The sequence below is a fragment of the Podarcis filfolensis genome (genome assembly GCF_964270895.1).
Source record: "Podarcis filfolensis genome assembly, chromosome: 2".
Lineage (NCBI taxonomy): Eukaryota > Metazoa > Chordata > Lepidosauria > Squamata > Lacertidae > Podarcis > Podarcis filfolensis.
The window spans coordinates 124,223,715-124,248,694 of NC_139605.1; the positions used below are offsets into that span (position 1 = coordinate 124,223,715).

At 45.3% G+C, this 24,980-nt stretch overlaps 1 protein-coding gene across 2 annotated transcripts in view; it reads right to left on the bottom strand.

Moving 5' to 3' along the window:
- Positions 1-570: 570 nt before the first annotated feature.
- Positions 571-24,980, bottom strand: part of PIN1 (peptidylprolyl cis/trans isomerase, NIMA-interacting 1) — a 38,645-nt gene continuing 14,235 nt past the window's right edge. For both annotated transcript variants that reach the window (XM_083599822.1, XM_083599823.1), the window contains exons 2-4: positions 24,018-24,218; positions 9,841-9,948; positions 571-2,066 (exon numbers count right to left, since the gene is read on the bottom strand). In XM_083599822.1, the coding sequence (XP_083455948.1) occupies positions 1,957-2,066; positions 9,841-9,948; positions 24,018-24,218 (419 nt within the window). In that variant the 3' untranslated portion in view covers positions 571-1,956. The remainder of the gene's footprint in view (positions 2,067-9,840; positions 9,949-24,017; positions 24,219-24,980) is intronic.

Consider the following 24,980-nt stretch of genomic DNA (forward strand, 5'->3'; position numbering starts at 1 on the left):
ATAACAACAACAACAATAACAATAATAGTCCAAGGCATTTGGCCACCTTGGAAAACATGAGCTTTCCCTTGCCACTCACCCTGTCTCCCGCTCAGCAGCCCTCTCCAGCTCTACCAACACGCAGCCTTGGGTGAACTGGCTCCTTGACACCTGGAACAAACACCTGATCTTTTCCACGGACTCTTCCAACTCAGAAAGGTTTTGTTCCAATAAACACTTCAAATCAGGTTTTTAGTGCAAGCCTGCCCATCCAGCGTGTGACCAAACCAAACACCACACAGCAGATACATGCAGTTGCCCACCAGCCTTCTCTGCCCCCCAGGTTGCTCAGCACTGCAAATCCAACATACACCAAGCACACAAGGTTGGCAAGTAATAAAGGAGTGGCCATGAATGGCTAGGCAAACGGCATTTGGGATTGGTGGTTCACAAGCTGCAGGGGCCTGCACTAAAAACTTTATTTATTTATACCTGAAGAATTCCAGTTTATGATCAAACCTTGCAAGAGAAACAACAAAATGAGATACATACAAGGAGATGTCAAGAAAGAAAGGGACAAGGTCAAACCTATGATGTTTAACAGGTGAGGGGTTTTTTTAATTCTTCTTGCATAAGAGAACTCGAACACACACTCTCTATACAGCTATATACACACACAAAGCTTGCTTGCATCAGACCAAAAGCGAGGAAATTGGTAGGAATCTTACTGATCTTAGTAAACAGAAAGCAACGTAGCATAACTGAAAGGGTGACTTTACAGTATTCTTAAACCACAAATGGATCATGACCTGCCTCTTTAAAAAAAAAGGAAAAGGGGGGAAAACTGGTCTATGTCTAACGGTCTTCCTTTGGGATGGCATTTCAACAGCAAGAACTGCACACAGGAATGGTTAACATACAATTAATTGTAATATAATTTGACACAGGTATAAATTTGGGGAGGGGGAAGAGCTGAATGGGAAGGGCATCAATGGCTAAAGTCTTTGCTTGTCCTTAAAAGGCATCTTCAACATGAAAGCCAACGTGACAGGTTCAAAGCTGGGCCTCCGGATCCAGAGCCCTGGGCATGCTCAGACACCCGCTCCAAATTCCCACACAAGCAGTTCTCTTCCATGCACTTCCATGGAGGGGGCAATGCCGCCTGCACATCCCTTTGCACACATGGAAAATTCCCCCCTATGGAAGTGAATGGAGAAGCCTGGTGGGCTCCATGCATGGATTATCATAGCTCAGTTAGGGCACTGTATATATTATTTGAATTCACAATTCAAAGGGAATCTGCCAGGCCATACTGCAGAATAATGGCTTTCATTACGGATCCAAGAGCAATTTAGCAATGATTGCTCAACTGGAAAACTCAATGCCCTGAATTCCAAGCGAGAGAAGAGGATAGGGGTGGGGTGGGGGAGGAGGCATTACGTTTTAACCTAAACAAGGGCGGACACTAGTGGAATATATCTTCTTTCTATCTAAAACACCAAGAGCTAAGTTTTGCCACCATCAGTGCAGCCCTGTAATAAATAATTCTATTACAAGTTGGATGTGGAGAGAAAGTGTTGAAGTATGACCCTGCAGCACAGGCGCGTCTCCTGAACTGGAGAAATCGTCAATATCAGACTCAAGTGGCTGTGGGTTTATTTATTTATTTCCTTTAAAACATCCTCCTCACTGTGCCTATGAAAGATGCTGCTGTCTCTTAGTTTCAAATGGATTTTCTGCCTCGGCTAACCATGCATCTCTACAGGTGGGGAAAGACATTGCATTGAGGTGCCAAAGGAGGCACTGAGATATGAAAACAAGGGGTGTGTTTTTTCATATATAAAATAAAAAAAATTGAAAAGCTAGATATGGAGTTTGTTCGGGGATAGAGAGCGCACAGAGGGGTTGGAATAAAGGTTCTCTTGTTCCTTTTCCCCGCCACCCTTTCCTTTCCAAGTGTGTCGCGCCAAGGCACTTTCACTCTGTACGCAGGATGATATGGATCCCTGAATCTGTGAATACTGGTCCGCTCATCTCGCCAGGCCTCAGCGCAAACGAGGCATCTTCAAAAGGTTTCTGCATTTGACCTGTCAGATGGAAAAGAGATTTCAATTAAACACTGGAAGAGGACAAAAGACATCAGATCAAGTGTTACCTTGAAACAAGCCGCAAGATAGCAAATAAGGGATAGCAAATTTTGTCATGGTTGGCTCCTCAAGAGACCAGAACAAGGTAAGAAAATAAAGCAGACAAGCAATTACATGAGCTCAAGTATTTGGGTGGCCAATGTGTGCCAGTGACAACAGGTCCCTAGTCTAGGATTTGGATGTGACCTTTGCTCTGATCTTATGAACGAGCCTGAAAGTTTGGGGACAATCTAAAAGATCTTCATCAGGGCTAACATAAAATAATTAATTCTTTGTTATTGGATACATATGCATGTTCTCTCTTGGCAAGTCTCCAGCTTGCCATGTCTCTGATACTAGGCACACAAACACACACTCCACTCTGCAAAAACGGTCCAACGTTTGAGTTGTACCAAATTGACATGGTAGGTGATCCATAAATGCACACACACTGAACAGGCCAGCCTTAAATGAGCTCACTGGCAAAAAAGGGGGTTAAGTATAGTGCTATGTGCATCCTCAGCCAAGACTCAAATATCTGAGAGATATGAGCAAACACCTTCTAAATCAAGCACTCCAAGTCATTTAAAACTAGAGTCCCGAGTTGCTCCTGTCCTCCTTTATGTGCACCTCCTTTGCTACCCAATCTCTCCTTGTTACTCACAGTCAGGATGGTCCACAAAGAGAGCAAAATGAGGGGGAGATAATGGGTCAGAATGGAGTGCACCAAATGGGATGGCAGGTGGGGGGTTCTATGTTTGAATGCTCTCCCTGCATAAAAACTTGCCAATGAACAAGGCTTCCTACAAGTAGAAAACTAGTACATCAGGTAAGAAGCTTCTAATCTCATCTTCTTCCTGTTGTGCCAATTAGCTGCAGAGGTGTGGTTTTTTGTTTTTGTTTTAATAGGAGAGGATCTTAAAAATTGATTTACCCCCTCCCCTTCCACAGTTTATCCTACCACCTCATTCAGCAACATTTATATATAAAAATCAACCATTTGATTTATTACCAGCCCTTCACCATAACGTCCCAGGAGGGTCGCAACCATATAAAACATTACTAAGAGTTGGAAACAAACTGCAATCACAAGAACAGGGTGGGTCTCAAAAATACTTCTCTCAAGCATCGAAGGAAAGGGTAAAGAGGTGAGTCGTCAACATATGACAAAACCTGGACAATTAAGGTGCCAGATGTACCTCTTGTAGGCCATGCCTCCCCCCCCCTCTCACACACCCCTGTGTTGTGCAACAAGCCCTCTAGACAAAGGACTCTTAACCCTGTACAGCTCCTTGCACAGGGTTGACTCAAACTGCTAGGTTGCAACAGCAGCCTGGAAGAGGGTGCCCCTCTGCTGTACAGATGGAGCATTTGAGTCAGAATGCCACTCTGCTCAAGTGCCCTTGGAAACTGGATGCCCTGGACGTAGCCATGACAGCTGTTCAATGGATTCCAGGGAGAAATTATCTTACTTGAGATTCTCCTGCTTGCCCAGACCCCCATTGGTCCCCATTTGACAGCAGAAAAAAAGGAAGGAGGGCCAAGACTGGTCCCAGGATAGTCGCAGGACTAACCATTCCCTCAAATGGCTCTTGCTCTGTGCTTCCACCTTCCTTGACAACTGCTCCTCCCTGTCCAATTTCTTTTGTAGGCCTCTCTGTGAACAGCCCCAGATCAGGCACCAGGCCTGCTTTTTGGACCCAACTTCTGCAAATGCTGCCCTGCAACAACCCAGATGCCACAGGGTTCATTTTACAGCAACATCTCAAGAAATGCTTGGGTAAGAAAGCCAGCTCCCAAGCTGATGCAGTAGACCAGAAGAGCAAGCGTCTTCTGCATCCAATTTAAGGTGGTCCAGAAGTCTGCGGCTCCCAGCTCAAAACAATGAGGCTTTTAACTATGGAAAAGGGCACCGCTCACAGCAGACTTGCATGCCCAGAGTCAAGAAGAAGGAGAGGGCAGGGAGGAGGATGTTCTGTTGCCTGATCTCAGCACCGACAGCCTTCACGAACACTTGCTGTTTTGAGATGCCCAACATGACAGGGATCAGGTCAGAAAAGGCCAAGTAAATCTCATGTAAGTTTACGACCCTTGTAAGTCCACTGCAAAAGGGATGAGATGGGCACAGAAAGCTTAATGACCATCTGACAGATGAATCTTTGAAGGGCTTTTTTCTTGTTTGTCCTTTTTTTTTTTTTTTGAGATGGAAGACATTTGGGTGATATACTAATGTCTTTGCAGGCTCTGCACAGGGCCATGCATTGCGGACGCATCACGCCTCTGAGGTGGCTGGGTGCGATTTATATATTTTACTTTAGGCTTTAAATCCACAGCCTTTTCTTCCAGCTGCAGCTCCGAACTTCCTCTTCCAGGATTAGTCATTACAACTTCGGCCCATTGTCTTCCACAAGTGTCATTCATGAGAGGGCTGGGGTGGTGTGGAGAGAGAGAGACAGCAATCTATCCAAGACTCTAAAAATCAGAGGTACATAGTTGCATGGGTATTTAAAAATGGGTACACAGGATGGGCCACCTCCAAAAAGGTGATCCCACCCCCGAAACAGTAATACAGAGCAGGTGGGCAGAAGAAAGATATGGATTATTTATTGCACTTTTATACTGCCTTCTCTTCCAAGGAGCTCAAGGTTCATGGTTCTCCCCCTCCTCATTTAATACCCACAACAGCCCTGTGAGGTGGGTTAGGCTGAGAGCCAGTGACTGGCCCAAGGCTACCAGGTAAGCGGAGATTTGAACCCTGGTCTCCAAGATCACAGCCCAACACTGTAAGCAGTAACCACACCCAGGAAGCCCTCAACAACACAATAGAAAGAGGACCCACAGAGCTAAGATGAAATTTCACACAATAAAAATCCAACATTTGCAGGGGTGGGTTGGGGATAGATGGGGCCTAGGACATCACAAGAGTTGGGTTAATGCAGTTAGAAGATGTTTTACCAGCAAAAGGCTTATGGAAAAGCTATGGTGCCAGGCTGGGGTCTCAGACTGCTGGTGGCACTGAGAAATGAAGTAGCATAGCCAGAGGATGCAGCAGAATTGTCAGGAAGAAGTGGTGCTCCTCTAACAGGTGGGGAGGGTGGAGCCCAAGTGCAAGACATGGGGGATCATGGTTGGCTGGCAAGGAGGTGATCCTTAGAATGCTTCCAGGGTGCTGCATACCCATGGACAAACAAGTCTGGTGTGTGTGTGTGTGTGTGTGAGAGAGAGAGAGAGAGAGAGAGAGATTCCTTTTGCCGCTAAGAATGCACATTCCTCTGCCCCATTCCAACCCTTCCCCAACTTGATCTTTTTAAAAGCCAATTTCACTCTCAAGCCAAGAAATCTTCATTTCAGAATGAGGAAAAACAGGTTTAGCCTCCCAGCCTGGGCTTCAATAAAGCCAAAAGAGGAAACGTCAATTACCTGGAATATTTTTTGAAGAAGATAAATTGGAATGCTTGAGCCGTTCCATCTCTAAACGTAACCAGAATTCATAGCTCTCATAAATTATGGTTTGCAGCCCCCCAAAATGAATAAGGAGAAGGAGACTGGCAGTGTTGCCTGGGAAAGAGCAGACCAGCTGCTTGTGCCATTAGTGCCACCCAGTGGACAAAAGGGACTCCAGCAGCTTTGCTGCATATCTAAAAGCATCTCCCTCTGTAAGTCACCCAGGATTATGCCTGAGCTGACAGTTCCTAAATGAGACCAAACAACCCGTCACCAGCAGCCCAAGATTAATGGCTGTTTCAGTACTTCCCAATCCATAATGTGCCAATATTAGTAACCATCCTTTTTTCTTTTTCTTTTTAAAAAAACAGGAAATATTTGACTGAGGAAGAAATTCTTGCCATTTGTCATCAAAACAGCGCCCTGCATGGAAATGAAGATGAAGAGCACATAAAGCAGTGTCTCCATGCAAATCAAGACTTCGGATTCCTGACAATAAGTTTTGGCTAGATAAAGTTAGCAGTGCCTTGGCTAGCAGCTAAACAAACACAAACCAATGCTAGACAGGCAAGGCCGAAAAGAAGTTGTTGAGCTTTTTAGACAAAAATCACAAAAAATGCTGTTTTTTAGCATCGTGGGCTGCCATACATCAAGATTTTCCAAGGTATTTTTCAACCCTATTAGGGATTATGGCATTGGGAGATGCCCATAAGAGCTTTGGCTATATAAATGTATCCTGGGTGAAGCCAGGGGCTCCCCCCAGCCCACCCCTATTCAAAGATGGACTCCTTTCCATGATCACCAAAGTCTTGGAGCTGGGCATTTTTCTTTCAACTTTGTCAAAAGCCAGAGAACGCTTCCCCCACTTCATCAAAGTTACAGATCCCAAAATGGGGCTGAGAGAGTCTGAAACAGCCTCTTGGCCTTGAAGTGCTTCCACAAATGACACTGCCAACACACAGGGCCAGAGGGACCTCATAACTTGCCACCCGTCTCCCATCAGGCTCCCGACAGAAACCCACCCTCCCGCTCTGAGGTCACTTGGTCACTTGCTGTGGAGACGCTTTTACACCCTGCTGTGCTCCTGAAAAGCTATCACTGGGAGAATGCCAAGGTCTACTGACTCACTGTTCTGAAATCAGTGGGGGTCCTGGACCCCTTGGAGAATCTGCTGAAATCTGGGGACTCACTCCCCAGAATAATGCACAGACACACAAAACAAATTTCATACAATTTATTTTATTGTGTTGGTGGTTCAGTTGGCCCTTGAGGACAAGCAACCCTACGGACAGGCTCATCTTGCTCACTGAGACTCTCAGAGCCTTATCTTTCAAGTTTAAAAAGTAGCAGGACAGTTTCAAGATACGAACTCAAAAGCACCATAGATAGATAGATGAGGTCCACTATCTACATCACTTTCAATAGTCCCCGGTGTTGCTCTTTAATCCTAAATCCCTCTCACTTGTCCAGTGTAATCCAATGTCATTCCCCACCCAATATCCAGAAACTGTGCCAATGCAAGAACAGAAAATGGCACCAGTCACAACACCCATTTTTTAAACCCAATTTCAGGCCTTTAAGCCTGCAAGCATGACTTCAGAAGCTCAGGCTGCAACAGAACTGGCAAACTGGAGGGCTCCGGCACTCAGGATTGGTCTATCCTCTTCCCCATCATGAGCAGAACCAGAACGTACCATTTACAAGAAGCAAACGTCTATGCACCCGCTTCCCTTGCTCCTGGCGCATACATGAAGATGCAGGTGCTGAAGGGGCAACTCTTGGTCTACCTGGCCCTGTACGTCCCATTGCCTGCTCCCTGTGGTCCTTTCTCATGGAAGATGCTGCAGGTTGCGGGGGTGGGGGAGGGACGTCCCCATAGAAACAACGTACCCTCTTCCTGAGCTACAACCCCTTTTAGTGTGAAGCCTAAGGGGAGCTGCATCCGCGGACTGGAGGCACATTGATGGTTAAGAGACCTGTGGGGCTCTTTGGAGGGCTCCAGGGGGTGGGGGTGGGGTCAGGGGAATTAAAAAAACAGCCAGTCTTCCTGCTCCAGTGAATTAAAGTGCCTTTTGTCAGCACCACGGGATACAATCCATGGCATACTCAGGTCTGAAAATAAGTAATATTAAACGTGAAAGACAGGAGAGCTGTGCAAGGCATTGAAGATCTACCTCTGAGAAACAGAAGCTGCCCAGTCACCTCTGGGCACTACTTCGTTTCCCCCAAGCTTCTTTTGGCAAACTTGAAGAATTTGGGGAAATAGCAGAAGCAGCCCACCAAGGATATCTCATTTCTTCAGTTTCAGGATGAAACCGCAGAAATGCAGGACCCACCAGCCTTAGGCCACATGCCTAGGGGCAAAGTTAGATAGCCCATAGTATCCCTTCCAGCTCTATGCTGGGCCAAAGGCAGATGATCAATGAAATGTGTAACACAGCAGGGGGGTGCGATACAGAGGAGGAACCTCCTCCATGTGGCAAAATCGTTAAAGAGCAGGTATCCTTTAATACAAAACACACAGTGGAAGCCTGCTGAAGGAAAGAAGCCATGCCTCAGCTGGTGTGATGCTGTAGACAGAAAGCTTAATCATATGGAACAAAGTAGAGAAAGGCCTTAAGTTGTAACAGATGGGAAAGACCAGTCAATTCCCTGTGATCCTTTGGGGAGCAAGAGGGCAGATGATGCAGTGCTCAGCCTACAATGCCCTGGAACGCCACAATAATAGCAAAAGAACTTCTGTGAGCGGCTTGTTTGAGGCCAGAGACCCCAGTTCACTTAACCAGGATCCTTCTCTTCTGAAACTGCTCCAAATTCCTTTCAAGAGCACAGCAACACAGCATGACCACAACACAGTCCAGATAAGAGACTTGGAGCAGCATGCGCACACAGCACCACAGTGCCCTCTCTGCGCATTTCTCTTTGTTATAGTCACAGCAAGTCAAGCACAGGCAAGAGGAGGATGTAAACAGCCTCACCGTGTCCAAGGTTGGCCTCCAGGAAGCATGCAGAGCTAACTACTCTGAGGACACTCAAGCCAAAGAGAGTGGCAGCATTTCCCCCAAGGTAAGGGGGAACCCTTAGTAAGTCAGACTGGAGAGCCTAAGAAGGCAAGGCCAGCCATGGCGCAGGGCAACCACAGCAGTGGAAAAACAGACAGGGAGTGGGAAGCTATGGGTCAAGGTGTGGCTTTTAAAATGTGCCCCCAGCATTACAACTTCAGAACAATTGGAAGGGGCAGTATATCATTGTCCCCCAGTAATTTTAAGAACAACTTGAGAGACTTCTGCCATGTGCTTTTGTGTGGGGGCAGCACACAAGGGTCGGAATTACTCTCACTTAGGAATTACTTTCACTTGTATTCCATGGCAATGGATGTATTCGTCTTATGTAGGGTCGGAATTACTCTCACTTAGGAATTACTTTCACTTGTATTCCATGGCAATGGATGTATTCGTTTTGTATCGAAAAATATAAAATCCCCCTGTATGCTTGTTTGAAAGTAGTCCCATCAAACCCAAGTAGGCCAGCATAGGATTGGGAATTCTAATCTAAGTTGACAGTTGAAAGAGGGCAATCTTTATTCCAGATGAGTTAATCCAGAACACTTTTGTCTCTGCTCATCATCAGCTCTGCACAACACCTGTATGCAGTCCCTGCCATGGGCATGTGGCCCTCAACAACAGCAGCCCTGAAGGATATAAGAGAGTTGCGGCTGGTGCTGAGGAAAGTCTCTCTCTGTCAGCGTGCCAGGACTCTCAGGACACCCAGGACTGAGGCTGCCTCCTCCATGGTGGCTGAGGACAAGAGAATGGAGAGGGGCCCTCACATTTCATACAGGGGGGGAAAGCAGGCCTTTCTCTCTACAGTGCTATTATCAAGGCCACATCAATTGTGCTGGGGAACCTGCTTCCTAATGCACCATCTGTCCAGCAAGGTCTGCACTGTTATTAGCCAAGGCGTCTGAGGCTCAGCACAGAGCTATTTTCAATCAGTGTGTGCCTCTTCAAACCGGAGAGCCAATAACCCAGTGCTTGCGTACAACGTGAGTGATTTGAAGCACCATCACTGACTTCATGATTCACTGTATTCCAAGGCATCCAACTCCATTTCTTGTAAGGTGTGTGCAGAAAGAAACCTCTCATCAGAGAGGGGCAGGCTTGCAGTCCTCCTTTTAACACCTCCCTCTGCTTGGGGAGTGGTATTTATCATTTGTTGACTGATTAAGTTTTATAGTAGTATCTCAGGGCAGTTCACACAATGCACCATGTGAAACCCTTGCTCTACTCACCCCTTCCAAAAGCACCCAGGTCTCCTCCTGCCTTGGCTGAGCTGCAGTCACTGAATTGTGATGCTAAGGATTCAAAGTCTTCCCCAGATTTAATCTTCTGGATGTAGCCTGTGGACAAGAGAGCAATTTGAGACTAAGGCAAGGCAACAGAGAGTCATGAAAGCTCCCACCTGCTGTCCAAAGGGGGTAAAGCCCAGAGAAGCGGTTTACCATCTCAGTGTGTATTACAACAGTGTTAGTGTACAAGGTTCCTGTGTCCAGTTAATAACGGTACAATTTAACTATATCATCATCATCATTTAATGTATATCCAAAAGGAACCCAGGGCAGCAACTGATCAAGTTCTGCCGAAGTTGCTGAGTTCTGACAATTTGTTGTGTTTTTAAAGTTTGCACATAGTTTACACGTAAGCACAAATCGTCTTGTCCTGATGGCATCCCTAGTTTGTGTTGATTTGCTTTTGTCTTTCCACCCAATGGTGTTCAACCTTTGTTAGCAGATATGACGAAGATACAAAAGCGAGACTGAAAGAGCTACTTCAGGCATGCCCAAAGGCTTCATTCCACCCTTGGAGATGCTCCCTCCTTTTGAACAGCAGAGACACATTCTTGTTTCACTGTATGTTTCAGAAGCAATCCACTGTGTAAATGGCAAAACTTCTCAAGAAACTCTACTTTTCTTGGGAGCACAAAAGCAATGGTACAGGGGGGTTTGGATACTGGCTTCTGCATTTTTCTAAGTATACCTTGGTGATGATGATGATGATATTTATACCCCGCCCATCTGGCTGGGCTTCCCCAGCCACTCTGGGCTGCTTACAGCACATAAAAAATTGTAAAACATTAGACCATAAATCAGTTTTTTTAACCACATTAAAATTACTACACTGTCACTGTGTTAGCTGTAGAAACCTGGTTCACATTTGTATCCTTCTGCTCCTTCAAGGAGCTCAGGACAGTGCACAAGGTTATTCTCACAGCAAGCCTGTGGAGTTGGATTATAGCCTGAGAGAGGGTAACTGGCCCATGGTCACCCAAAGAGTAGGGATTTGAAGGGCTTTTGTAGGGATTTTGAGGCAGACCCCAAAATGGTGCCAGGGAAGAAGGGATGAGGAAAGATCTACATCAGGAACCAGGGGGAAGGAAGAACAACATTCAGATCTGCTGCCCTGGTGGATCCTGCTGCCTGAGGCAGTAGCCTCACCTTGCCTCATGGGTGGCCCAGCCCTGGGGATTTGAACACAAATTTCCCAGCTTCAAGCCCAACACTCCAACCAGTGCACTACACTGCCTCTACATAGACTTAGGACTGCAATCCTATACACCAGCCTTCTTCGACCTGGTTGGTGTTCTAGACTTCTGCTCCTAACTTCACCCACCAGAGCAGCTGTACTCCAACATCTGGAGGGCACCAAGCTAGGGAAGACCACACTGATTGACAGTTGCTCTCCAAAGGTTGAATCTGGGACCTCTGCCATGCACAGGATGTGCTCTGCCACTGCACATCTATGCAATGTGTGGCTAAGAGGAGCCATGAGCAGAACACAGGAAACAGATTCCTCAGGGGCTCTGTGCCTGGATAGAACCACCCAGCTGCGGGACTAAGAGGAACAGATCCAAGCCACCTCCACGTGAGGAGCTCCTGGGGTGAGGGTAGCGCTCACTGGGGCTGATGAAACTTCTAGTGCAGGACACTCAGTTGGCAAAGTCTGCTATATAGTTAGCTGGCAGGAAGCCCCACTGAACTTAAGGGGACTGGCTTTTGTGTAGAGATGCCCAGGATTGTGCTGTAGAAGATTCCTTTCAGAAACAGGGAAATCACTACAGCAAAACAGCTGTAGCCCTGCTCACTCTTGCCAGCCTTTTATAAACCACAGACAGGGCTAGCTACAAAAGTGGACAGAACTGTGTTTTATCATCTGCCCAACATTGTATGCAATCCTCAAAAAGGGAATCACAGCACAGGAGGATCAGAACACCACGGGGCCTCCAATTTCTCCTCCCGGGCCATCTAAAAATTTCACCCTGCTGCTTGTGACCTGCAAGGGAGTTGAGATGATGTTACTAGAGCATAAGCTGTAGAAGTGGAATAATATGCAGAAGACTGAAAATACAAAACATGCTACTGTCCCAAAAGATGAACGGAGGTTTCTGAGTTGGATTTTACAACCATCTATTCTAGAAGTGGAGTCTGGAATCACTCCCTGTTTGCTTTCCTACAGTGAAAACTGTTTATGCAGATCAGCAGCACCTGCGTAGAAGCCAAATGCCTCTGTGATATTTTGGGTTGACTAAAAACAGTTATTTTGAAGGCGGGAGAGGGGAGACACTTAGTAGCTATATGCCAATTGAGGCAGCTCACGTGAGCAAGGACTGAGGAGCCACCTGCTTCTTCACTGCAGCAAATTTGAATTACATGTTGGATAGATTTTTCACACAAGAGAAGCTTAAGAGAGAACCAGATTAACCCAGCCAGGGCAGAGCCAGGGCCCTGGGTTTGATTCCCCTTTGCACCAAGCTGCAGAGGGCCTGGGGCTGGCAGGCTACTCTGGTGCAGCCTGCCATGGGTTGCAGAAATTATGAGTGTTTCACCCAGAGCCATCCATGCCCCAAGCTCTCCTGAGATGACCTTCAGTTCTAACTTGTGACCTGTCCTCGGTTCCTGCATTGAAGGGGGTGGACTAGATGACTCTCGGGGTCCCATCTCTACTGTTCTACAATTCTAGGATTCTGGACATCTTCAGCTCCAGCGCTGGCCTCGCCCGCAGCTGCCTTAAAGCAGAAGGCAGAATGGGAAGGGAAGGGCAGAAGAAGCAAGAGTCCCTGGGGAATGATCAGAGGTGTGTCTTCCTCCCTTGCCTCCCTGTTCTCCCATTAGTCTTTACCCAGCGTCACCCCAAGACATTTGGACACCTGAGTTGAACCACCAAATGGCACCCTCTTCCTGCCAGGGAAAAAGGGGTGAATGAAGATCTTATCAGAAACAAGCAAGGAAGAAGATCTACATCGGAAATGGGGGAGCAGGGGTGTCAAATCAACATTACCCATTGGTCAAAGTAGAAATCAAAGGCAGCCATGGGGAGAAAAGAGGCCCACTGAGAATCATGCCAGGCAACTGCAGGGCCCTGGAGACCTCCCAGGGCAGCCCCGGCCATTTCCTCCCTAGGGGTGGAAGGAGACCAGAGCCTCTTACTCAGCTAGAGACAGCTGTGGAGAAGACATTGCACAGCAGCCTCTGGGCAAATCGGACGCACTGCTGGTCTCCACCCACCCCCAGGGCTGGGAGGGGGGCTGCCAAGGAGGCAGCAGACCAAGCCTCCAAGGATGTGCCACAGCCATGGCTGCCACCTCAGAAACAGTAGCAGCAGTGGGCAATGTATTCCTTGGAGGCCGAATCTGCTGCCCCTGTGGATCCTGCCACCTGAGGCAGTTGCCTCACCTTGCCTCACCTAGCCCTGCCTTGACCAAGATACTGGATGAATTCTCTTCCCTTGCTCCCTGTCCCATTCAGTAATGGGAAGTCAGAAGGCTCCTTTGCTCATGCTCATTCCCTCTTGCCAGTTTTCACTTGTTCCATTATACAGTTCCAGCAGGGCCACCTCCCACCATGGTTTGGGGAAGCCCGTGCCCAGCACTAAGATGTCAGCTGCAACAACCTAGATGCCAAGCACTTTGCTTCACAGGCAATCTGCCCTGTTGCCTTCCAGCCCGGTGACTTCATGGGCCTGGACATAGGATGCTGATTTTATGTAGCACAGCAAATGAGGAACACAGGGTTGCGGCCTCTCAGAAGCATCACCCCTCTATACTTGGGCAGGGAAGAAGGCAGAAGAGATAATGTTGAGTCCCTAGTTCACAGCTGAGCCATGTGATTTGATTTGCCTCCCACTTAACATAGCAGGAGAGTCAGAGGAGAGGAGGAAACACTTGCAAGAGCAAGCAATGCAGCAAACTCAGGAAAAGGGCAGCTGTTACTGGGGCTAATGACTTCTTGGTTTGTCTCGAGGCAGCCAAGCTGGTTGCCGTGCAGCCCCATTCAGCAGGAACCACTCTAGAACCCTGCTGCCATCTGGAAGAGCAGGTCATCTTTGAGAAAGGAGTCGTGTTTGCCAACCCTGCTATCTAAGGAGGAGGAGTTCAACTCTCACCTGACTGCCTTCCTGTGGACAATTCTGGTTTTTCTGGCACACAGAATTCCCACCCAATGGGATGTTTGGGCCAAAGCAAACACTGCTAACAGTCCAAAATATTCCTTCTGAAACATGAGCAGAAGAGGAAGCTACTACCAAGCCAGGGTGTTTGTAGATCTAGCGCAGCTATCAGCAACTCTTCAATATCTCTGAGGCATTTTTTCTAATTGTGCATCCAATACTATGCATCCAATAGATGCTACATTATTTCAGTGTGTTATCTAGTATTCTCTCATTATTTGTTTAATTCTATATACTAAAACAAAACCAAACAAAACCACCCACAGAAGTCCTTCTATGAGATGCCGCCTATAAACAGAGGTGCTGAAGACCTCATTCTTCTGTTGAGGTCCAACTTCCCTCGGCATCAGTGGTTGAAGTCTGCATGCTGGTGGTGAGAAGGACCCAGGCTTTCTTCCCCATCGCTCTCTCCCTGCCCCCTGCCCCAGCTGCTAAGGCAGAACAGGTCACTCTTGCTGGAGTTCTGAAGGAGTATGCAGGAAAGCAGTCAAATTTTTTCAACAGGACCCCCGGGGAACAACACATTAAAACTAATCTGCCCAGTGATACAGTTTTGGAAAGAAGTCCACCAAAGAAAAATCAGTAGCCCACAAACATTTTCTACACCAGCCTCCTGCTCACATATATTGGGGTGGGGGACACACCTGTGTGTGGTCACCTCCACCAGATTCTTACTCGCCGTAGGAGATCAGGTAAGAGGCTATTTACAAGCCCAGATTTAAACACAACAAAAATCTAACACACACTCACAAGCCCTTTGACAACTCTCAACCTCCACAGTGTTTAAGAAAAACATGGCAATATCAGAGTTAAAATTCTCTAAACAATAAAATCAAAGGCGACGATGATATGCCTGTCAAACTGATGCTTCCCAGGGGATCTATTTTAACAATTCTAGGCTATAATTATGTTCATCAGGTATGGTAAGCTTGTTCAGAGAAATTCAATGAGGCTCAGCTGTTTGATTGCGGCTAAGGTGGGCATTCATGCAATAAATTCTTTAGTGATATATTTGTTGTTGTTCATAATTTCACCTGCTCATTTTTAGGAAGATAATAACAGACTGCTCTTGCCAAGTCAACAGTATCAATCTCCCTTTATACCGTTATCAAGCCAAAATGCACACCGCCATTTTTAAACAATTATATGCAAGCTCCTATGACCTTTACCACAAATGGTGTTTATCAAGGACAGATGCAGCTGTTGACAGAAAATAGATTCTCCCCATGCCCAGCTATCTTGATCATGGCATTTCATATAAAAAAAGAAACAATGATAATAAAAGAGACAAATGAATGAATTCCTAATGGGTTTTATCAACCTCACAGCAGGAGAGCTAGATGAAATAAGTTTTAATCACGCCTTTCCCTCTGTCCTTAAGGTGACACAGAAGATTGCTCTAACACAAAAATTATCTGATAGCAAAAGGACTCCCGTCTCTGGGGCTATCAAACCGGTAGTTTAATACATTTTAAACATCACTTGAATATAAGAATTACATCAGAATCCCATACAAAACAAGATTAAAATGTCTCTCTCCATAATGTTATCAGATGATGGAAGCCTTCTGCTGCTGCACCCAGCAACAAATTTTCATTGGCTTAGCCTTCTATCCAAGAAAGATAACATGCACAGAAAAAGCTGGTTATCGGAACTTCTAATGAAAGATGTGGTTCTGGGACAGCGCTTGGCTGATAAGCCTCTCATGGTCTGCATCCAAATGGAACTTCTCAACAATCCCAAGATGCCACAGTTTGCTCAAGGTAAAGGAAACAATGGCAATGTGTTCCTCCTCTACAACAGCATACCATCTTGAATGCTCTAGGAGTTCAAGAAAAGCCAATCTGAGTAGCAGCCCGACTAGAAGGAAGGTTGCCCCAGCTTTTGGGAGCTGTGGTGAATCTTCACACACACCGGGTTGCATTTCACACAACTGCGCTGCTTGCACAACAGGAGGGCTCTTGTGCTCCCTCTCCTTGCACACACCCCAGGCCCCCCCACAAATCTGCTCCAGACTGTTGGAGAGGCAGGGAAAGTTGTGGGAAGTCCTTGCACCAACAGAACAACTTTGTTGGATACAATCTTATGGGCATGGTTGCTTGGTGTAACTTTAAAAGTTCAGTTTCCTTTCCTTTGTTTAAGAGGGGATGGGGAGAGAATTACAACTCTCACTTGGAAAGCAAAACAGATTTCTGCCTTAACCATCCTGGTTACATCAAACAGCCAACTGCTAACACTTACCCTTTAGAACTATTTTAAGGGCTGTTTGGATCATCAGGATAGTGAATCATTAGCATGGAAGAATTCATCCTAAAACTCACTTTCCAAACAGGCTTTTCATGAGCTCTGCTTCTTGCAGTTAATATGACTTACAAGGCATTCTTGGCCCCATGCCATAAAGGGTGGGTGGCAGTCTTTTTCTCAACCTACTGAGGTGTGGAAGATTTTTAAAGTGAGAATAAGATTCCAGTTTTCCTGTTTCACATGCTTCTCTGATGGTGATGTTCATGGGGACAATGAAGACAGCCATCTCCTTGGACCCAAATTTGGAAATAAATCTGGTCTCTTCAGAAACACATAATGGAAGTATGGCTTGCATTCAGGGCATAAGAAAAACATTGAGAAATAATTTCTTGGTTTTATTTTCTAATGAAATGGCCCAATTCCTATTAAATGTTGATTTTGCTCACATACTATCAATTGGCAGTATTTTGTTTCACAGAAGGCTAACGAGTTTCCTAGAAGCAATTAAGGTGAGTTATTATCACCTAGAACAGGGAGCGGAGGGAATGTTGCATATTAGAGTGATGGAGGGTTCTAGAATGGGAAATATTATTTACTTAAATAATTTTTAATTGTACCTGGGAAGGCATGTCTAGGGGCACAAGGAAAGTCAAAGGGACGTCTGGAATAGCTCAGTTGATAGAACATGAGACACTTGATCTCAGGGTCATGGGTTACAATCCCAAGTTGGAGGAAAGATTCCTGCACTGCAGGAGGTTGGCCTAGATGACCCTCATGGTCTCTTCCAACTCTGCAATTCTAGTACTTCACCTAGAACCAACTTAACAGGCCAGCATTTACGTGACCAATGAGGAAGAGAAGGGAATAAGACAAACAATCTGAAATATTTTTCCCTGGAGGGGTGGGCGTAGAAAGAGGTATCAAACCAGAGCTCACCTTTGCCACCCATGCTGTGTGCCGAACACAAACCTTGAAGAGGGTTAAAAGCACCATCCCGGCTGCTGCACTGGCCCCAGCAATCAGTTTAGTGTGCCATCAACCAACCATCCTCGCCCAGAAAGTCCTAACCCTGGGATCTGCTCACTTGTCAGAGAAAGCTCACCCGAGAAGACTTTGCCTGGCTAAGATCCAACTCCTTTTCCAGAACCTGATCCCTTGCCTCTGCCTCTCGGGTTATGCTACCTACCTCTTGGCTTTTGCTGCTGCCTGTGGGACTGTCTTCATTGCCTGTCCTAGACTACATTAGTTGCCAGAAAATGCTCTGAACATTAGCTGCTGCTTCTGGAATTTAGACCCAAAGCTGTCCTCAACCACACTACGTTGGTAATTCGGGATAAGAACTTAATTCATTCCGGAGGTCCGTTCTTAACCTGAAACTGTTCTTAACCTGAAGCACCACTTAAGCTAATGGGGCCTCCCACTGCCGCTGCACAATCTGTTCTCATCCTGAAGAATAGTTCTTAACCTGAGGTTCTATTTCTGGGTTAGCGGGGTCTGTAACCTGAAGCGTCTGTAGCCTGAGGTACCACTGTATTTGCCTCCAATTCTCTTGGACTGAGAACTGGTAGATCCCAAAACCTGATTGCATGGGGGCCTGACTCCACTGCATGCTGTGAACCTTAAATAAAGAACAGTCCTGATTTTTGTACCCATGGAGGGTGTTATTTGAAGATAGAAGTGGGAATCTTAGAAGGATGTATCAGTAGGAGGTATTTTGTCGTATATTTACAAAACAATACCTTCACAATACCAATTTCTATCTACCCCATGTATGCTACTACAACAAATTTAGAAGGCATAAGAATTACAAAGTTATCTAGGTGGGTTCAGTAGATGAACCTGGCATGGATGACATCTCATGGATTCTAACCCCCTCAAAGCCTGTAACATCTGATCTACAATGCTAACCTCAAAAGAAAATTTCCTCACCCCTATTTGCTATTTTAAAAGCCTTCTTCAGTGCTGCATTTTATAGGCAAATGGATTCAACTAGAGATGTACTTTTAATACATTTGCATTAAAATCAGATTTTAAGCACTTTATGATTAACATACATGCTCCCAGTTTTTTTTTTAATATCTAGGTTCAATTTATTTATTTTTAAGCTATATTTTGTCATCAATTTTTCTACTCCCCTTATTAGCAGCTTTGCCACCTGACGGAACATGTCTTGTAAAATTTTGGTAACATCCTCAGTTAATTACAGGTATGATGTTCTCCCTTTTAACAATTGTAAGACTGCTCCAAATATGCAGCGAGGACACCAAGTCAGACTGCAGGAGGGGCAATTGCATGTAGGATGGCTGTCCCCAAACCACACACAGAAAGCACTGGGCAGGTGTCAAGTCTGCCTTTCTCCTTAACATGCAGACTTTTCACATGCAAGTATATCTAACCCACAGAGCACCATCCCACAAGATGAAGTGAAAAACTGCTCAGCTGAAACTGTGTCTGTGTGTCTGTGTCTGTGTGCAGTCAATGCCAAAAACAAAAAGCCATTTTTTTAGAAGTTAATTTTTTTCCCCACTCTCATAACTACACACTTGAAGGGTTTTTCCCTCCAATCTAAGAATAGCAATGCACAATGCATCCAGCTGAGGAGAGCCATGTTCTGCACTTATTAAAAGAGTGCAAATAGCTTTGACTAAATACAGGTTCACTGCAGTTTTTCAACCCATCTTATATTTCTGATTCAGTCCTAAGGATGGAAAGTCATACAGTCCAATAAATATTCCCTCCAATTATCTGGGCAATTCCAAACCAAGTGATTTATTTATTTGGTCACTGACAACAGCTGAAATAAGTTTAGTGCCTTTTCTACCACAGGCTCTACAAATACTGACTGGTATTGGAAGAACGGATAGGATCTCATTTTGGGCATCATGTTGGATTTCTGAAGTCCAGCACAGAATCAAGAACAAGATATGTTTGCTGGACAAAAATATATGGCTCCCTCCAGTGATCTGGCAAATACATTTTGTGGACCCCTGGCTAGACATATGAATTATTTTAAGTGGCAAGAAATATGCATCCTTCTTTTCTTTTCTTTTCTTATTTTATTTTATTTTATTTTAAGGTTATGTTTTCTAGGATGGGAAAGTGTCTTAAAAAGATTCTACTCAGAACAAGAAGTGTATACAGTACATTGCTTTAATCCCAGATTGAATGAATTCAAGGTCTCATAAGAGAACCTGTCCTTAAAAGCAAGGGAGGAGAGGAATAAAGGTACGATCTACCTGAAGTTTGTGTCTTGATTTCAATGGGGGAATTAAGCACCCATTTAAACTTTCCCCAACTGCGATCAGATTTTCTTCTACTGGGTTATGTCCAAATCCCACCTGACACTTGTGGGCTAGTGTGGGGAGGGCGACTCAACTGCTGTTAGCATGGAAACTACACCAGTTGTACCACCTATGTTGCTAATTCACAGTTCCAGCATCAAGTTCCTCTTGCGCTTCTCTAACAACCTGAAACCTGGAGGGAAATTCTGCTAGAAATACCAGAGGCCATGGCTGCCAATACTGCATAGCCTCATTCCTTGACTGAACCAGAAGCTACAATTCCAAAAAGAGAGAACTCCCCAAAGGCACTAAAAAAGATGAGATTCCATGAAGGCATAGTTCTCCCCATCCTAAACCCAGGCAGGCCAGTTCTCCTGCTGCACAATTTGGGTAGGAAAGCACGTGGAAGGGTTCATTTCCTAGCAACGTGCATGCAAACCACAGAATGGGTCTCCAGATCACAAATACAAAATGCACTCCGTGAGGAGGCCATGCCTGGAAACAAACCCTCGCAGAGAAAGGTTCTGTTGTTGCCACCCCTGCGGCTCAAAAAGAGAGGAGCCACGGAGCAATCGAAGGAACCCACTCTTCACGCTCATTGCTTACAATAGCAAACACTGAAGAATGTCTAAGTAGGAATCACTGTTCTGTGCCTGCCATAACAGACGGCTTCATGGATGCCAGAAACATGGAGCTCAGATGCCAAAGGATTCCTAGACCCTAACATTTTTCTTTCTAGTTACAGGTAGGTAGCCGTGTTGGTCTGCCGTAGTCGAAACAAAATAAAAAATTCCTTCCAGTAGCACCTTAGAGACCAACTAAGTTTGTTATTGGTATGAGCTTTCATGTGCATGCACACTTCTTCAGATACCAATAACAAATTAGTTGGTCTCTAAGGAGCTACTGGAAGGATTTTTTTTATTTTTTCTTTCTACTTACCCATACTGGCACCTAAGGTTCTTCCCACCCTGCTAGGAGCTGAACTTTTATTCCTGTCAAGGACAAAAAGAATCAGGAGTCCGGTGTTTCCAGAAGAACATGTTAGTATTTTTAAATTAGCTTAATCCAATTCAGCTGAAGCCAAGGGTGGCCAACGAACAAGCCCTGCACCAGATTTCATGTGGAAGATATGCAGGTGGTATCTTATTCTCCCACCCACAGTTATGTTGCCCTCTTGCCTCCCTCCCACCAGTGAAATGAACATTCAACATACATGAAAATGTGTTAAAGAACATTGGTTTTGGCTTAAAATACAAATTTTATTTTCAATATAAAAATACACATTTTTACAAAGAAAATACAAGCAAACCTCTCAGGTGGCTTTACAAAAGAAAGTGCTAAATGGGAAAATAGATAAGGAACAAGCTCAAAATTGTGGCAACTGGTATTTGAGGCACCAAATCATACAAGAGCGATTTTAGACCTTTCCCCCAAGTGCCTGTGCTACATGAGAAATGCATTTGAAACCCTCAGCTCCAAAATGATTCATAGAATCATAGAATCATAGAGTTGGAAGAGACCACAAGGGCCATCGAGTCCAACCCCCTGCCAAGCAGGAAACACCATCAGAGCACTCCTGACATATGGTTGTCAAGCCTCTGCTAGCAAAAAATACTAGCAAGTCAGGGTTGCCCTGGTTCTGGTTTAAGTCTGGCAACTTTGACAATGCTTGTCCTTTCCTGGAGCTCTACAGACTCTAGAACAAGGACAAACGATGCAAACTGGCAGACATTCTTCCTTCTCCTACAAAGCATCTTACCTTGTCCAGAGGTTTGCCAAAGTTTGATACAGCTCCACCTATTTTCTGCTCATTCCACCCGCAATGCATTACTATGACCACAATCTGGCACTGTGTTCTCAGAACAGGGTGTGCTGGGCAGCACCTCCAACTCTATTTTGCCCTTTGGGGCATATACCGCACATACACCAGATGAGATGGTCACGGGTTTGTAGACCGCAGAATTTCAGACTGCAGACTGGGAAGGGGAATGTTGACAGGACTGAACACTCCTCCATATACCTTGTTGCACATTTTAAAAAGAGCTTGTCACCAAGGCTTTACACACATTTGTACATGCAAAGATTATATATATACACACACACACACTTGGTGAATCAGGGGGATGCTGTGGACATAGTGTATCTTGATTTCAGAAAGGCTTTTGATGAAGTCCTCCATGATATTCTCACGAGGAAACTGGTAAAATGTGGGCTGAACAAAGCAACTGCTAAGTGGATTTGCAGCTGCTTGACTGACCAAACCCAAATGGTTCCTTGTCATCCTGGGGAGAAGTGACAAGTTGGGTGCCACAGGGTTCTGTCCTGGGCCCACTGTTGTTCAATGTCTTTATAAACGATTTGGATGAAGGAACTGAGGGGATGCAAATTTGCAGACGACACCAAACTGGGAGGGGTAGCTAATGTCATAGAAGACAGAATCAGAGTTTAAAATTACCTTAACAGATTGGAGAACTGGACCTAAGCTAACAAAATGCATTTCAGTCGGGACAAATGTAAGGTTCTGAACTTAGGCAAAAAGATCCAGATGCACAAATATAGGATGGGGGACACCTGACTTGCTAGCAGTACATTTGAAAGGGATCTAGGGGACATGGTGGACCACAAGCTTAGCACGAGTCAACAGTTTGAAGCAGAAGCAAAAAAAAGCCAATGAAGTTCTAGGCTGCATCAACAGACATCTAGTGTCCAGATCAAGGGAAGTCATAGTCCCACTCTCTTCTGCCATGGTCAGACCACACCTGGAATACTGTGTCCAATTCTGGGCACCACAATTTAAGAGGGATGTTGACAAGCTGGAAGGTGTGCAGAATAGGGTGACCAAGATGATCAAGAGTCTGGAAACTAAGCCTTATGAGGAGCGGTTGAAAGAGCTGGGTATGTTTAGCCTAGAAAAGAGGAGACAGAGGAGATACGATAGCCATCTTAAGGGCTGTCACATGATGGATGGAGGAAGCTTGTTTGCTCATTCTCTGCGGGGCAGGGGGGCATGTTACAAGAAAGGAGATTCCAATTAAACTTCATGAAGAACTTTCTGACAGTAGGGGCTGCTAGACAGTGGAAGGGACTCCCTTGGGAGGTGGTAGACTCTCCTTCCTTGGAAGTTTTTAAGCAGAGGTTGGATAGCCATCTGTCAGGGATGATTTAGCTAAGATTCCTGCATAGCAGGAGGTTGGACTAGATGACCCTTGGGGTCCCTTCGAATTCTAAGATTCTATTGCAGCCCTGCAAAACTCTATTCCACATGCAGAAGAAAACAGGAGTGGCTGAGTCAAATTTGAGTCTTGGCAGTGATTTCAGCCCTGGCAAGTAGTAGATACATATCATTAATAATGGTAGAAGGTCCAACACTACAATTCTATGATTCTATATATTTAGACAGACATAGATATATATACTCACATATTACAGGACAGAATAAAACTATTATAAACTTCTCCATCGCAGGATGAAAGTCCAGGAGCAAATTTTGTCACCTCATCAGCTGTTTGTATGAAATAGGTCCTAAGGCTCTAGATATAAAGCCCAACTGAACCCTCTTCTGATTATGCTGTTCATGCATCAGACAAAAAGCTATCTACACCGCATGCCACCAACCCCACCTTATGCAAATTAATTTTGCATTATCGCACTCCGTCCGCCTACTTTATACTGAACATGATAACTGAGGAATGTTTTGCAGCACTGGAAATTCTTGTCAAGGTGGGATGGATGAGGCAGCCAGCTTCTATGGACTAGGCTGCTACAGATGGCAATGAAGGAAGGGCACTTAGCCATGCAGGGTTTGAAAAGGGCAGCCTTTCAGAGGCAGTTCCCACTTCCATATGTTTCTCCACAATCTTAAGAGCTGGAGACTTTATATGTGAACCATATGAACTGACCCAGACCATGCAATCATCATCTAAGGCCCTTCTTTGTGTGCCTCATTTGCACATGACAGAGGGCCTTTTCTGTGGCGGCCCTGCGCTTGTGCAATCTTCTCCCCAAGGAAGCTCACCTGGCACCTTCATTACATATCTTTAGGCACCAGGTAAAAACTTTGCTCTTCTACCTAGACCTTTGGCTACTGAAGCAATCTCTGGCCTTTTAAACTGGGAGAGCGGGGAGTATTGTTTTTGTTTGTTACTATGTTACGTACTTTTGTGTTTTTATACTGTAAACTGCCCTGTGATACACAGATGAAGGGAGGCATATAAATTTAATTTATATGGTGCACAGACAATTTGTAGAAAAAATGGCCCTAACAGGCAACTGAAATGCCCCAATCAAGAGGAGTGAAGTGAGTCAACAGGTTCCTTTTGTCCAGAGGCTGCTGGCTTCATCACAATTTTGAAAGGAAAGCACTGCATTGGGGGCTGGACTGTCTGGTGTGGAAAGCAGGGCTTCAGTACATTGAGCTCTCACTTTCCTTTGCTTTTACTTGCCATTAATTAGCTCCAGGGCCTCCTCCTTGCTCCGGGTGATCTTATCCTCCCTCCATGATGAAGGTCTCCTAGACTGGTTATGTTTCACCAAGAGATGTGAGCATCGCACTTTAGTCGGCTCTCCCTGTCCATTCTTGCTGTTTCCAGTGGGGCGTTCCCATTGGCTGGCATTTGTAATATGGTTGAAATAATACACACGCCCTGTGAGATAAAACAGGAGAAAAAGACTTTAGTTGTAGGGCACAACATATCAGCTTCTTTCTAAGAAGCATTCTCTTATGACCCATCCCACCCAATTATTTTAGCTTACAGCCTACCTACCTGAAATTCAGCCCATTCCCTCTCACTTACCTCCTTCAAAATTACCAGTTTGTAGTGTTTCTGCTCAATCCCCAACTGCTGCAACCAAGCTAAGGGCAAGTACCTCCCAGGACTATGTGATACCAACTCAGGCAAAGCACTATTATAGCTCCTTTGTGATGTCAGTAACATGCACAAGATGAAAATGACTATGAAAGAACAATATAGATCTGATGGCCAACCTTCCTGTGTACATTTCACTGCAGGGTCGCAGCGACTGGAACTCCAAGCAAGAATCAGAAGAGCCCTGCCAAATTGATACCAGTTTCTCGGGGGAAAGCCCAACTGCATGGTCACTCTTTGGAAAGAGCCAAAACACACGTGATATGAAACACTACACGGGTAAAAAAGCTCAGAGTATTTTTTGGCTTTGGTAAGCTCAGCCATGATTATAAGCAATGCTAAATGTAATCTCTGGCAGCTTTAGAGTGACTGCCAGTAAATCAGGAAGATTCAGCCTGTCCCCCCCCCCACCTTAACACACTTAAAAATACACCCCAACAACAATATAAACCATCAGGGTGCATAAAAGTCCAGTTTAAAAAAGATAATTGCTTTGATTTTCTCCCTTACCTTTGAATTACTATAATCAAATAGGCATTA